Source organism: Staurois parvus, unplaced genomic scaffold, assembly GCF_062004578.1.
Source record: "Staurois parvus isolate SC_StPar_1 unplaced genomic scaffold, SC_StPar_1.0 ptg000364l, whole genome shotgun sequence".
NCBI lineage: Eukaryota > Metazoa > Chordata > Amphibia > Anura > Ranidae > Staurois > Staurois parvus.
The window spans coordinates 571,630-586,648 of record NW_028318160.1 but is presented as its reverse complement, the minus strand read 5'-3'; the positions used below and the strand labels follow the sequence as shown (position 1 = coordinate 586,648).

Here is a 15,019-nt window from a genome sequence, read left to right as displayed (position 1 = left end):
ATAAAGTGGCGGCCTATGCGGATGATTTGATGTTCTATGTGGGAAACCCTAGGATAACACTCCCAAATTTAATGAAGATATTGAAGGAATATGGGGAGTTATCAAATTTAAAAATCAAAGCAACAAAAAAGGAGATTTTAAATATAAATCTTACAAACAGTGAAAAAGAAAAAATACAAGTGGAATTTCCCTTTGTATGAAGAGAAAAAGAATTAAAGTATCTAGGGGTAAAACTTTCTGCTTCATATAAGAATTTGTACAAATTAAACTATATTTCACTATTAAACAAGATTAAAGAGGATTAAAGAGATTAGGGGGAGGAAACCCGTCTTGGATAGGACGCATAAATCTGATAAAAATGGTAATTGTGCCCAAAGTCCTATATAAATTTCATATGGTCCCAATCAAACTTCCAGAAGTATATTTTAAAGAACTTAAAAAAATGATGACAAGATATATATGGAGGAATAAAAAACCTAGAATATGTTATGAAACGTTGAGTAGAAATAAAGAAAGGGGTGGTTTGGGTGTGCCAGATTTTAAGAGATATTTATAATATATATATATATATATATATATATAATATATATATAATAATGGTGAGATTTTTTGATTGGACGCACAACCCAGGGAAAAGTTGTGTCAAAATCGAAAATGCACTGAGCAGAACGGATTTGAGTAGGAGTATATGGGTGCCTGCACAATATAGGGGATTAGATGCTAGCACAAGTTTGTACACTTTAAATGTTTTAAGAGTTTGGGATGTATTGCACAGACAGAAGGGGTGGGTATTTAATTCACTGTTAATGCCACTAAGGAACACAAAGTTTTTCTCTCCAGGTAGGGAGGGTATTACAGGAAAATGGATTATAAAGGAGGATGCGCAATTGAGAGATATAATGGTGGGGGAGGAATTGGGATCATTTAAGGAGTTGGAAAAGAAAAAAGAAGTTTTCACTAAGGTAGATGAGTGGTGATATCACCAATTGAAACACTTTGTTGGCAAACTCCCAAAACCTTTGAGAACTAGAAAGGATTGGAATCCATTTGAGAGGTTGTTAGAATCACGGGGAGATGGAAAACACAGAATTGCTAAAATATATAAATTCTTCACTGAGTTAGACACCAGCACAAAACCATTGTATATAGGGAAATGGGAAAGAGATTTGGGGGTGGTAATAGATAAGGGGAAGCAGAAGAAAATATATAGATTAATTCATGAAAATATAATTATGCGAGAGGTGGAAATAAATTACAAGTGTTTGATAAGATGGCACATTACACCGAAAGTTGAACATAAAATGAATGGGGTGAATTCACCATTGTGTTGGAGGGGTTGTGGAGAGATAGGCACATTGTATCATATATGGTGGGAGTGCCCAAAAATACAAGTATTTTGGAAAAAAGTAGCTCACTTAGTGAGGAGGATTACTGAAATCAACGTTAGATTAGACCCAGAGAACTGTCTTTTCCATAATACAGAGTTATCAGTGAAATTATATAAGGATTCGGGTACATGGTATTTTTTAAGTGCAGCAAAGGGATTGATACCCAGGTTCTGGCGAAAAAAGGATGTGCCGACGGAAGAGGATTGGGTAGTTAGAGTGAATCAGATTTGTGAGATGGAGAAACTTTATTATATGCATTTAGATAAGATGGGACATATTATGTAAAAAAATGGGAAGAGTTTAATGTGAAGGTGAAATATATGAAGATATAACATCTAATAAGACGAATACTCTGATTGCTTTATACAGGGAGAGGTGGAAAAATGCAGAGTGGGTGGATGGGAGTGTGGGGGGGTGGGGGGGGGAGGAGGGAGGGAGAAGAGGGTAGATGGGAGGGGGGGGGGGATATAGACATTTAGGGAGATAATTATTGTTGTAAAGTGATATTGTTTCTCTTTTTTATTGGAGAAAATGATTGTAAAATGAATTTTGTTGAAAATCAATAAATATTTATAAAAAAACAAAACAAAAAACAACTGCAAAAAACTACTTCACCACTTTCATTTGGTGGATTAATGGAGAAAACTCCACCACGAATCAGGGGAGTATTATTTCTACTAACCCTCACAGTGATTTATATAACAGAATTGATTGTTACTTCCTTGACTAGCTTTATTTGGCTATACTAAAAAGATTTTTCATTGTGCTAATGATCCTATCAAATTACTCCCCCATGATGGTAGAGCTTAACTAGTTGCCGACCGCAGATAGCCGAATGACGGCTGCACTGCGGCCGGCCAGTTCTGGGTGGACGTCATATGACGGCCTCCCAGAACGCGCTCTCCTGCGTGCCCCAGGGGGCGCGCACCCGGCGATCTCCGTGATCGCTGTGTCCTACGGACGTGATGTGTCCTGATCACGTGATGTGGTAAAAGGCCAATCACAGCGGCCTTTTACCACGTGATCCAATGACACGCTGATCACAGGGAAATGCAAGTGCCGGTTCTCGGCTGCACTTTCCTCACGCTGTCAGATCATGAGGAAAGTACTGCCGAGAACTGGCAGTTGTCACCGCGAGGATCGGCACCGATCATCAGGGCACTGATGATCAGTGCCCTGATGATCGGTGCCCAGCAGTGCCACCCACAAGTTCCGCCCACCTGTGCCCAGCAGTGCGCCCACTAGCTCCGCCCACCTGTGCCCAGCAGATCACCCACCTGTGCCCAGCAGTGCACCCACCTGTGCCACTCTGCAGTGTCACACAGCTGTGCCCAGAAGTGCCACCTACCTGTGCCCAGCAGTGCCACCCACCTGTGCCCACCCACCAGTGCTGCCCACCAGTGCAGCCCAGCAGTGCTGCCAGTCAGTGCCACCAGTCAGTGCCCAGCGTTTGTGCCAGTCAGTGCTGCCAGTCAGTGCCCAGCAGTGATGCCAGTCAGTGCCGTCTATCAGTACCCATCATCAGTGTCACCTATCAGTGCCGCCTATCAGTGCTGCATATTAGTGCCGCCTATCCGTGACACCTCATTAGTGCTGCCTATCAGTGCCGCCTATCCGTGCCACCTCATTAGTACTGCCTATCAGTGCCCTTTAATGCTGCCTATCAGTGCCCATCAGTGCCGCCTATCAGTGCCCATCAGTGCTGCCTCATCAACGCACATCAGTGAAGGAGAAAAATTACCTGTTTGAAAAATTTTATAATAGAAACAAAGAAACTTTTTTTTTTTTTCAAATTTTTTGCACTTTTTTTATTTATAGCGCAAAAAGTAAAGCGCCCAGTGGCGATTAAATACCACCAAAAGAAAGCTCTATTTGTGAGAAAAAAATGATCAAAATTTCATATGGGTACAATGTTGCATGACCGCGCAATTGTCAATCAAATTCGGCAGCGTTGAAAGCTGAAAATTGGCCTGGTAAATAAGGGGGTATAAGTGCCTGGTAGGCAAGTGGTTAAAGTGGTTGTAAAGCCTGAAGATTTTTTACCTTCGTGCATTTAATGCATGAAGGTAAAAAACCTTCTGTGTGCAGCAGCTCCCCCAACCCCCTCAATACTTACCTGAGCCTCATCGCGATCCAGCGATGTGAATGACAGCCTCCTCTGTTATGGGTCTCTGCTGCCCCATTGGCTCCTGCTACTGTCAATCACAGCCAGTCAGCCAATGAGGAGGGGGGGCAAGCCACAGCTCCATGTGTGAATGGACATACGGAGCAGCGGGTGCCCCCATAGCAGGCTGCTTTCTGTGGGGGCACCCGACAGACAGGAGGAGCCAGGAGAGCCTGCGGGGGACCTGAGAAGAGGAGGATCCAGGCTGCTCTGTGCAAAACCACTACACAAAGCAGGTAAGTATAGACATGTTTGTTATTTTATAAAAAAAAAAGAACCTTTAGAATCGCTTTAAAGTGTTACTAAACCCACAAGAGTAAAATCAGTGTGTATATGCAGCCAAGTATGCTTGTTATACTCTCTATGGAACCTAAGGGGTTAGTCCTCTGCATTGTGTAAAAAGGCTGTTTGATCCTGTCTTCTCTTATGCCCCCTTCTTCCATTGTGCCCCACTCTTCTCCTGATAAGACAGAGGTTTTGGAGTCACTCCGCACATGCTCAGTTTGGTGTGTATTGCTAGAGAGTTTTGACAGCATCAGGACACACTTGAACAAAAGTATCAATCAGGCATTCTGGGCTGAATTGAACATCAGAGTGACACATAGGGGAAGTGTAATATTAATTTTTTAATATCCAAACTTTAATTCGGTCTTTAGTAGTTTTTGAAATATATGCTGGCAGAATATATTCCCTATTAATTGGATGTGAATGTGAGGTTTTGTATTTCAGTGGTCAGATGTGAATTATTTGTGTTTGAGTCTAGGTAATCAGTAGAGGTTTAAAGTCCTGTTTTCTTTTAAAATACTCATGTAATGTATACCATATTGTGAATTCTTTTAATGAGTCTGAGAGTTTAAATTGTAGTCATAAATCATGGATTTTGACAGTTGTATGTAATATAAGAACTTCAGAAACCTTTCTCATAGTCTGTATGTCAATCATGATAATGACTTGGTGGTTTGAATGGGAACACATGTTTCTATTCAAATTGGGTGTGATTATGGGAGTAGTTTAGAAGCCCGCGAATTTGAAACAAAGCTTAATGGGAGGACCTAATTTCTCATGCATTTTAAGTATGCAGCTTTTCAAAGAACGAGGCAGAAGACTTCTCATATAGACTACACTTCACTTCATTCACTCACACACAGAGACATTCTTTTCACACACTATTACTCAAAGCACATGCTTGGACAAAGAACAAAAGAATAGCACATGGTCATTTCTTAAACTAGGCCAAGAAAACTTCTATCTAAGCTATGCAAAGGAACTACATTATTTCCTAATATCCAAGGCAATTTATTCTTTATTTTTATTTCATTTTAAGCTACATATATCTGAATTTACTGTTTTTTTATTGACTTTGTATTTTTGGTGTGTGATCAAATAAAGTCACACTGCTCATACTGACCTGGCTTTCATAAGGATTTCTTCCCACAACCATCTACAAGAACCTAGAAATATTAATAGAGTTTTTTCATAACTCTGGAAATCTAACATTATTGGCGAGTGCCAGCCATTCGATTTTTCCACGTTTTTTCAATTTCTCCTCGCTTCTTCAGAGGGGATTGAGATGAACTATTTCTATTGATTAAGCTTCGGAAAGATTGCAGAACCTGGAACGGAAAACGTTGGTTGTGGAGATCTGAGGATTCAAGTGGTGACCAGAAAAGTCTCTAAGTCAGGACAAAAGAGGAAATTTACTACATTTGGTGAGTAGAAAAATGGAATTTATTGATTCATTAGCTAATGAAAGTAAATTGGAATTTCAAGGTTTAGCTAGCCATGCTTCTGATACTGGTTTATGGAAAGCTATGTATGATCAATGTATGCAGGCTAATGTTGATATTGATAGCTCTAGATTTACGTTTAATAAGATGAAAAGAAAATTGCGTAACATTGTGAAGCTAGTTAGAGTTTTCAATTCTATGGTATTTGAATTGCCAAAGAAAAATGTGGTTTGTGTTGTTAAGACAGATAGCAAAACTGTCTTACAGAGTACAGACATGCAGGATACTGTTGAATCCAATTGTGCAAATTGTGAAACTTTTTGTACCTATATTGAACATCTTGAGCAAGAAATTGAATCTCAAAATGTTGCAATATTAAAAAATAAGCAAATAGCTGTGGTAGCGAAGAAAAAACAATCAGAAACGGCCCAGGCCTCATTTATCCCGGACTCACCCAGGGGTGATGAAGTAGGCAGTGAGGCTAATGTACAGAGAGAGAAATTACTTGCTAGAGCATCTAAGTTGAAGTTACAGATTCAGGATCAGTTAATGAAAATATTGAAGGATATACCAGCATATAACATGAGAGAAAATTCTTTCCATAATTCCGATGTTTTTGAGAATTTTTGTGATAGGTTTCAATTAACTGATGAGCAAAGAAATCGCATTTTTGGGTTGTGGATCCCCAGTTTTATGGCTCGTAGGTTAGTCAAGACTCCTTTCATGAATGAGGATGATATGGAAATTCATAGCAATGCTACTGATAGACTACGACAGTTATTACTGTTCACAACAGGAGAGGAGACACCTAGTTTGGAAATTTTAGACTCCTTAAGAGCTACTATTAATGATGACCCTTATGATTTTAGGATTAGATATTCTAAGGCATACAGGATGATTTTTAATTTACAAGATGAGACCCCTGCTATGGTCAAGGATTTTGTAAAAAAATTTAAGTACCTTGATCCAGCATCTTTATTGATTGCTAATGAAAAGGATAATTTGGATGACGCTGCCTATATTATTGACAAAATTAGGAGACAATTAAAGCTAAATAATGTAAGACCAAAAATTGCTTTAATTGAGAATAATTATCCTAAGACTGACAGTCAGCATAAATTCAAGACAGGAAATGCTGCCCCCCGCAGGAATGACAGAGTAAGACAAGGGAATCAAAGACCACTCACTTGTTACTATTGTGCAAAACCAGGGCATTTGAAATGGCAGTGTAGGAAGTTTTTGAAAGACATTCAGATGAGAAATTTGGGTAAAGAAAATGGACTTATTTCTCCTGAACCGTCAGCTCCAATTCGTTCACAGGAAGTTAAGTCATCTTCACCCTACGCTCCTCTGATCAGAGAGATTAGTGAAATGTCAATTAGTAATGGAGGAAATGTGAACAACTCACATTCATCCAATACTTCAAGACAGCCACTATTACCTTCACCATGACTAGCAAAAGAAAAGGAAGTTGAACTCCATTGTCTGGAATATGTAGCTCCAATTTTCTTGGATAAGTGTGGCCGCCCTTATGTAAAAGCTAAAATTAATGGACAGAAATCTTCAATTTTATTGGATTCAGGAGCCCAAATAAGTGTTTTAGGCATAAAAATACCAATTCCATCTAATGCAACAGTATGCACAGTTGTAGGTTTCAATGGAAAAGGTGATGTTCAAGCTAAAAAATGTAAAAATGTGTCTTTTGAAATACCAGGATGTTCGCAAATGGAGATAGACTTTTGGTATTGTCAAGGATCAGAGAACATTATTGGTGCTGATGTTTTGTCTCAAAGAGGGTGGATACTTGATTTAGCCAATGGCATTGTTTGGCAAGGCTCTGCTAATCGTAAGCCTATGGTAATTGACCCAACAGATTATTGTGAAGTCGGTAGCATCTGTTTGACAGAAGCAATTGATGCTGACTATAAATGGCCAGATACTGGAGATAATCTGGAATTGAAACAGTTAGTACAACTACACAAAAAACTGTGGAGTCAAGGGAAAAATGAAGCTGGACTGTTCAAAAATATTGAAGTTAATATTCAAGGCAAAGACCATCCCCCATTAAAACAATACAAGTTGCCGCCAGAATCTGATGAACCTGTATCAGTAATCATACAAGAATTTTTGGAACAGGGTATCATCAGGAAAGCTAATTCAGTTACTAATAATCCTTTGTGGGTAGTGGCAAAGCGTGATGACCCTAGTGCATATAGATTATTGATAGATCTAAGAATGCTAAACAAATACACTCCAAGTTGTACACCCATTGTGGCAGAAACTCCAGACATCATGTCACAAATAAATGCCAATGCGAAAGTGTTCTCTGTTCTTGACATTGCAAATGGATTTTTTAGTATTAAATTGGCTGAGAGTTGCCAATACAAGTTTTCATTTGTCCACAAAAATGTGCAATATTGTCTCAAACGTCTTCCAAAAGGATATCATTCTGCTAAGTATATCTTACATCAGGCATTAGCAAATGTTTTGTCTAAATTTTCTAGACCTGATTGTTTAATTCAATATGTAGATGATATCTTGCTTATGACGAATTCTGACACTGAACACAGGACTCTCTTAGCAGAATTGTTTACACTTCTGCAAGATGAAGGTCTCAAGCTGAATACACGCAAAGTTCAGCTCATGAAAAATGAAGTAAAATTTCTTGGAGTTCTGATTGGTCCAGGAAAGAGACAGCCTTTACAGGAAAGAATTGAGTCTATTGCTTCACTTCCTGTACCAGCAACATTCAAAGCACTGAGACAGTTTTTGGGTTTGGTAAATTTCTCTAGAGATTTTATCGAATCATTTGCAGAAAAAGCCAAACCATTGTATGATTTGTTGAAGTACAATGAGGAAAATGTATTTGGTCCCTGGACAGAAATACAGCAAAAAGCTTTTGAGATGTTGAAAAATGATTTGCAAACAGCTCCAGCTTTGGCTACTGTTGATAAGCAAGCACCATTTGCTTTGCAAGTGCATGCTTCAGAAACTGCAATCTCAGCTGTCTTGATTCAGAAACAGGGAGGAGTCTGGAGAAGTCTTGGATACTTCTCACGTCTGCAGTAGAGAAAGGTTTTGATGATTGTGTCAGACAACTTGTGGGAGTACATTATGCAGTAAAAGCAACAGAGCATATTGTAGGATTCAACAAAATTATTCTACAAACTCCACATAGCACTTTGAAGTTTCTTTTTGAGAAAAATGTTCCGGGAGTTTCCAACCAAAGATTTTCTCAATGGTTGTTGGCTCTATCACCTAAGCAAATACAGGTTGAACATAATGCCAAGTATGTCCTACCTCAGTTGATGGAATACAACGGGTTAGAACATGAATGCTTATGTGAAGTCCAAGAAACTTCCTCTCCTCTTTTCCGTAGAGAGGCAGAGAAAATTGATGAACCTGTATTTGTTGATGGTTCTAGATACTGTATGTCAGGTAATTATTACAGTGGATATTCAATTTGGTATCCAGAGCGTAATTATTCCATACAGCACAAATTGCCAGGACATTTTTCAGCTCAAAGGGCAGAACTTGAAGCAGTAAAAACTGTGTTGACATTAGACAAGGAAGAGAATAGAAGTCCATTAGTGATCTACAGTGACAGTTCATATGTTGTACGTTCCCTGACAGATTATTTACCAATTTGGAAACGTAGAGGTTTTGTAGATGCATCTAACAAAGTCCTAGTGCACAAAGAGACACTTGAATCAATTTTTAAGCTAGCAGAGGAAAATCCTATTGCCTATGCAATTGTAAAAATTCCATCTCATAGGAAGGACAATGATGAGATGAGTGTAGGCAATAGAACAGCTGATCTCTTAGCAAAGGAAGCAGCTTTACATGGAGTACCAGTGATTCAGTCTGAACCAGTCTCAGTTAATGTTGTTAGGAAGACAGACACACAGATTCCCTCCTTTGCAGAAGAACAGAAAAGGGATCCATCTCTTTCTGCTTCTCAGGTTGATCCAAAATTTCCCTTTATATGTGAATATGGAATTTTGTATCATGACTTAAACGGGTTTCTGCGTCCTGTTATACCGCAGCATCTACAGGTAGAATTTACAAAATACAATCACGAAAGCCTAGGTCACATAGGTAAACAAAGATTGCTTGAAATACTCAAGGAAAAATTTTACTGGGACAAAATGGAAGAAACAGTAGACAGTGTAGTTCAATCTTGTCTAATCTGTGCTCAAGTGAATCCTCGACCAAAGGGTCAAAAACCTCCATTACAAAGAACTCCTCCAGCAGATGGACCATGGTCCACATTACAACTAGACTATATAGGACCGTTACCTACAGGTAAAAATGGGTACAGGTATGCTTTAGTTGTAGTTGATGTTTTTTCAAAATGGATTGAAATCTTGCCTGTTCGCAAAGATGATGCATTAACAACTGCTAAAATGCTAATTAATCATGTTTTTCCAGTCTGGGGTATACCAACAAACCTCAGTAGCGACAGAGGAACCCACTTCACAGGTAAAATAATGCAGGCAATGTGTAAAATCTTGGGTATACAATAGAGATTTCATGTGCCCTATCATCCACAATCTGCAGGTATTGTGGAAAGAATGAATAGGACTGTTAAATCAAGGATTGCAAAAATGTTATTAGACAGAGGAAATACTTGGGTTGATGCTGTACCATTGGTTCTGATGAGTGTCAGAAGTACAACATCTTCTGCAACACAGTATTCTCCTTTTGAGTTAATGACAGGAAGGAAAATGCGTATTGTTTTTCCCCATGAACCGTTTTTGTCAACGCCGCAAAAAGAGGCAATAGAAAAAACAAAGTGGTTACAGATGTTGCAAGACAATCTGAACACTATTGTACCACATGCAGCTACTCGCATGCAAAAAATGGTTCCTCCACATTCTTCTAAGTTCGGAAAAGGAGGACAAGTAATGGTAAAAACTTTCAGAAAAACTGGACCATGGCAAAGCAACTGGGAAGGTCCATTTGATATTTTGGATGTTCAAGGAGTAATGGTACAAGTGCAAAGACCTCTTAATTCAGTAAAAAATGCGCGCAGACAACAAACAATGTGGGTGCACAGTGACCAATGCAAATTGTTTATACCGAGATAATGATACTGCATTTCTTTTGCAGACATGGATTTCAATAATCCGGAAGAAACAAAGCATCGCAGATTCCAAAGAAAAATAAACATTGCAACAAAAGAACATAAGGAAAATCAAAGCAGTAGAAAGAAAAGACTTATTACAGGATTGATTTTTTTCTTAGTGACAATGACAATATTAGTAATCTACAACATAAACTTTTCCAGCAATGCAGAAGTTAACAAGACTGAAGCCCTACATAAGAAAAACACTACACTTATTAGGAACAAAAGATTTTTTCCTAAAGACAGTAACATTAATACAGCTGAAGACTTGCTAGGATATATGTGCATAGGTTATGGGAGAACTTGTTGTTCGGAATTGTATTTCGTTCATAATAATGATATTGAAGTTAGAGCTAAAATAGAGTCTAAATCAAAATTTGTTAAAATGCAAGGATTTTATAGGATCAATAACGAAACTAGTAACTTTGAATGTAATTTATCCGATATGGGATACTGGTTAATAGTTTTAAAGGGAAATGAACCTACTATTTGGTCAGGAGATATTTCCATAGACATGTTAAATACTGGAAATATAGGAAGTTCTAAAACAGATATTTGGTATCAATTACAAAGTTATTCACACTTTCTTGATCCTGAACATTTGAATATTAATGGTAATGAAAAAGAGGACATAGTGAAAATATGGGATTTCCAAGTGACAAGAGCTTTGGTTCAAACTAAAGTCAAAGTAATTGTTACTGTGGTAGATTTGATTGTCCCAGAGATAAAAATATCTCCTCAATCATTAAGACTTGTAGAAGGAAAGGATAATCTGAATTTGATGTGTAATATACAAATACACCTACCTCAAAATTCATTATTAACTTGGAAAAGGAATGGTGAATTTTTGGGAAGTTTTCTTCATGATAAAACTGATGTTATCCATAAAAGTATTTTTGGTAATTTGAACTGGGATAATAATAACTTTGTGTATCATCAAAACACTATATCAATTAATGATACAGGTATATATGAATGCTGCATATCAATAGAAAATTATCCAAAGAAATGTGTAAATACAAATGTAATTGTACTATCCCCTAAAAGAACGCAGTGTACGGATAAGAAATTTATTCCAGCCAGTCCCTTCCAAATTAACCATTTCCAGACCAGACTTCTGTTGAGAGAAGGAAAGTTTGTTATTATATTGTGGAACTTTAACATTTCAGAATGGAAAATCTCAACAAGGTTTCCACAATGTAAAGAACATCTGGTTAACATGGAATTAGGTATTGAAAGATGGTTTGGTACTGATATTAGGAATCCTCACAGGAATAAACGTGGTATAGTTGAAGGTATTTTAGGAGGAATAGGTACTATTGGTAGTATTACAAATAGCATGGACATTAGTACACTAAAGTCTGATCTCGAGACAGCCGGTTTAGTGGGAAGCAATAGTATTAAAGTACAAAGAAACTTGAATCAAATATTGGAAAATATGGTGATTAAAACAGCCAATATTATGGGTCCATCTATATTACACTTAGAGAATATTACTCTTAATTTAATGTCAAGTGAACAGCATTCCCATATAGCCAGAGCATGTTTAGAAATTCAGATGGAATATTCCACAAATTTTAAAATAATAGCTCAAGCTTTTCAAAGTGGAATAACTCCTATAGGTATTGTACAAAATTTACCAAGAGAGTATGTATATGCCATAAACCATACTGATCTGTGGGTAAATAAGTGGATTGGATGTTATCAGAACATATGTTATAGTTCTTCAATGATTCCTGTAGCAGGAAAAGAACAAATGTTGGTTCCAATCACTGTCTTGGGATTACCAGTTAGCAACACACAGTTACTATATTATCATCTGCAATATACAGATTTTGCATTTACTGATAATAATTTTGAGTTATAACAATTAGATCTGTCTTCATGTTTACAATTTCAGTCTAAAGTGATTTGTCTACCTAATCAAGACAAAGGTATATTTCATTCTTGTTACCATAACCATACTCTATGTTCAGCAAGGATAGAAAAGGTTAAAACCACTTCTGAGTTAATCTCAATTGTAGATAAAAAGAAAGTTTGTTTTCAAGTTATGTCTGACTCAGAAAGGGTTCAATCCTTCTTCTCTTCTTGTACACATACAGAAAATTTAAGTCGAGGTTTGTTCTGTATAGAAGGAGATATTTCAGCAATAAGTGTTAATGGGATGAGAATGAATTTAACAAACATGCTTATGAAAAATATAAGTGCTCTTCCCATACAGTACAATATATCTCAAGTGGATGAATTCCCATGGAGAGATTGGGCAAATGTTATTCAAAAAGATGAAGGTTTACTGATAGCATTATCAGATGAACTTCAAAAAGCAGAAATATTATTTAAACATGAACAAGGGAATTTAAAAGATATAGAACATGAATGGTCTGGATTTTCAGGTCATTCTTGGTGGTCAAAATGTAAACGTACTGTATCAATGTTGGGAAAAACTTCAATTGCATCTGCAGCAGGAAATATTTTATTACATCCTGTAATAATTATTTTTATTATTATCGTATTATGTATTATATTTCAATTATGTTTGATGTGTAAAATGAACAGTTTCTATAAGCGAATTAGAAGTGAAATTAGGAAAGGAGATAATCTATTACAAGATATACTTCAGAGGAAACTACTTTCTGGTTATGCTGACTCAGTTACAAATAATGATACATTTGAGATTACTAAATCAAAACCTGAGTGTTTGTGATATAAATGATGTGTGCTTGTTATAAATTAATATGAATTTCATATTTCAGAGGGGAATGTAATATTAATTTTTTAATATCCAAACTTTAATTCGGTCTTTAGTAGTTTTTGAAATATATGCTGGCAGAATATATTCCCTATTAATTGGATGTGAATGTGAGGTTTTGTATTTCAGTGGTCAGATGTGAATTATTTGTGTTTGAGTCTAGGTAATCAGTAGAGGTTTAAAGTCCTGTTTTCTTTTAAAATACTCATGTAATGTATACCATATTGTGAATTCTTTTAATGAGTCTGAGAGTTTAAATTGTAGTCATAAATCATGGATTTTGACAGTTGTATGTAATATAAGAACTTCAGAAACCTTTCTCATAGTCTGTATGTCAATCATGATAATGACTTGGTGGTTTGAATGGGAACACATGTTTCTATTCAAATTGGGTGTGATTATGGGAGTAGTTTAGAAGCCCGCGAATTTGAAACAAAGCTTAATGGGAGGACCTAATTTCTCATGCATTTTAAGTATGCAGCTTTTCAAAGAACGAGGCAGAAGACTTCTCATATAGACTACACTTCACTTCATTCACTCACACACAGAGACATTCTTTTCACACACTATTACTCAAAGCACATGCTTGGACAAAGAACAAAAGAATAGCACATGGGCATTTCTTAAACTAGGCCAAGAATACTTCTATCTAAGCTATGCAAAGGAACTACATTATTTCCTAATATCCAAGGCAATTTATTCTTTATTTTTATTTCATTTTAAGCTACATATATCTGAATTTACTGTTTTTTTATTGACTTTGTATTTTTGGTGTGTGATCAAATAAAGTCACACTGCTCATACTGACCTGGCTTTCATAAGGATTTCTTCCCACAACCATCTACAAGAACCTAGAAATATTAATAGAGTTTTTTCATAACTCTGGAAATCTAACAGGAAGATTTACTAAAACTGGAGCTAGCAGAATCTGATGAAGATGTGCATGGTAGCTAATCAGCTTCTAACTTCAGCTTGTTCAATTACGCTTTGACAATAAAACATGGAAGCCAACTGGTTTCTATGCAGAGCTGCACCAAATTTTGCATGCTCCAGTTTTATTAAATCCCCCCACATATGCTTCTCAGCAACATGAAGGATGTCAAAACAGTCACCAATGATACAGGAACAAGACTGGTAGCTGGCTGTACAGCAGATGGAAGCTTGGAAAACTTCTCAAAAGAGGTCATAGCTAACAGGGCAATGGGTACTTGTGGGACTGGCAGGGACTTGGGAGAGCATGGCACTGGCAAAAGGCTGGCAGGCTCAGATTCAGAAGAGGTGAGCTAAAACTCAGAAAAGGTGGACTCAGACTCAGAAGAGAAATTTAAAGTTTGGTTTAAACGTAAAAGAATGTACACTTCTAAATTTCTGTTAATAGTAATATAAGTCATTCAAAGTCCAATGACAACTAAAACACTTTTTTACAGCTGCAGAACATAACTGGAGCAATATCTTTGGTGAATCTCCCTAATGCCCATATAGAAAACAGAGAAACAGAGAAGGTGCCACTGACTAGGTGTAGTTTTACTGAAATCGATAAAAACACACATGAATGCACTCACTGCGTTAGAATGAAAGTCTGCACATCAACCAGCTCAATTATCTGTGTTATTTTTACCATGATAAAAGGTCCTTGGCTGATGGTGGTCAAATTGATCTTTATAATACGTATTTTACTAAATTCCTTTTGGGACATTTTTCATTATTTATTCATTCATATTCATGAAAATTCTTAATTAATGAATTTCAATTGAAAGGAATAACTGTGGTGGATTTTACTATTTTAAATATTCTCTATGTATTTTTTTCTCACTTAAAGTGAGCTAATGGGTGAAAAGTGAAGCTGATGGTAAGGAGGCCAGA

At 36.9% G+C, this 15,019-nt stretch overlaps 2 protein-coding genes across 10 annotated transcripts in view; one reads left to right on the top strand and one right to left on the bottom strand.

Annotated features, from left to right (window-relative positions):
• Positions 1 to 15,019, bottom strand: part of L1CAM (L1 cell adhesion molecule) — a 721,289-nt gene that overhangs the window by 281,772 nt on the left and 424,498 nt on the right. The window lies entirely within an intron of this gene.
• Positions 9,812 to 13,963, top strand: LOC149456329 (uncharacterized). The gene has a single exon (XM_089685166.1). The coding sequence runs from the start codon at positions 10,394 to 10,396 to the stop codon at positions 12,272 to 12,274; it is 1,881 nt and encodes a 626-aa protein (XP_089541292.1). The 5' UTR covers positions 9,812 to 10,393; the 3' UTR covers positions 12,275 to 13,963.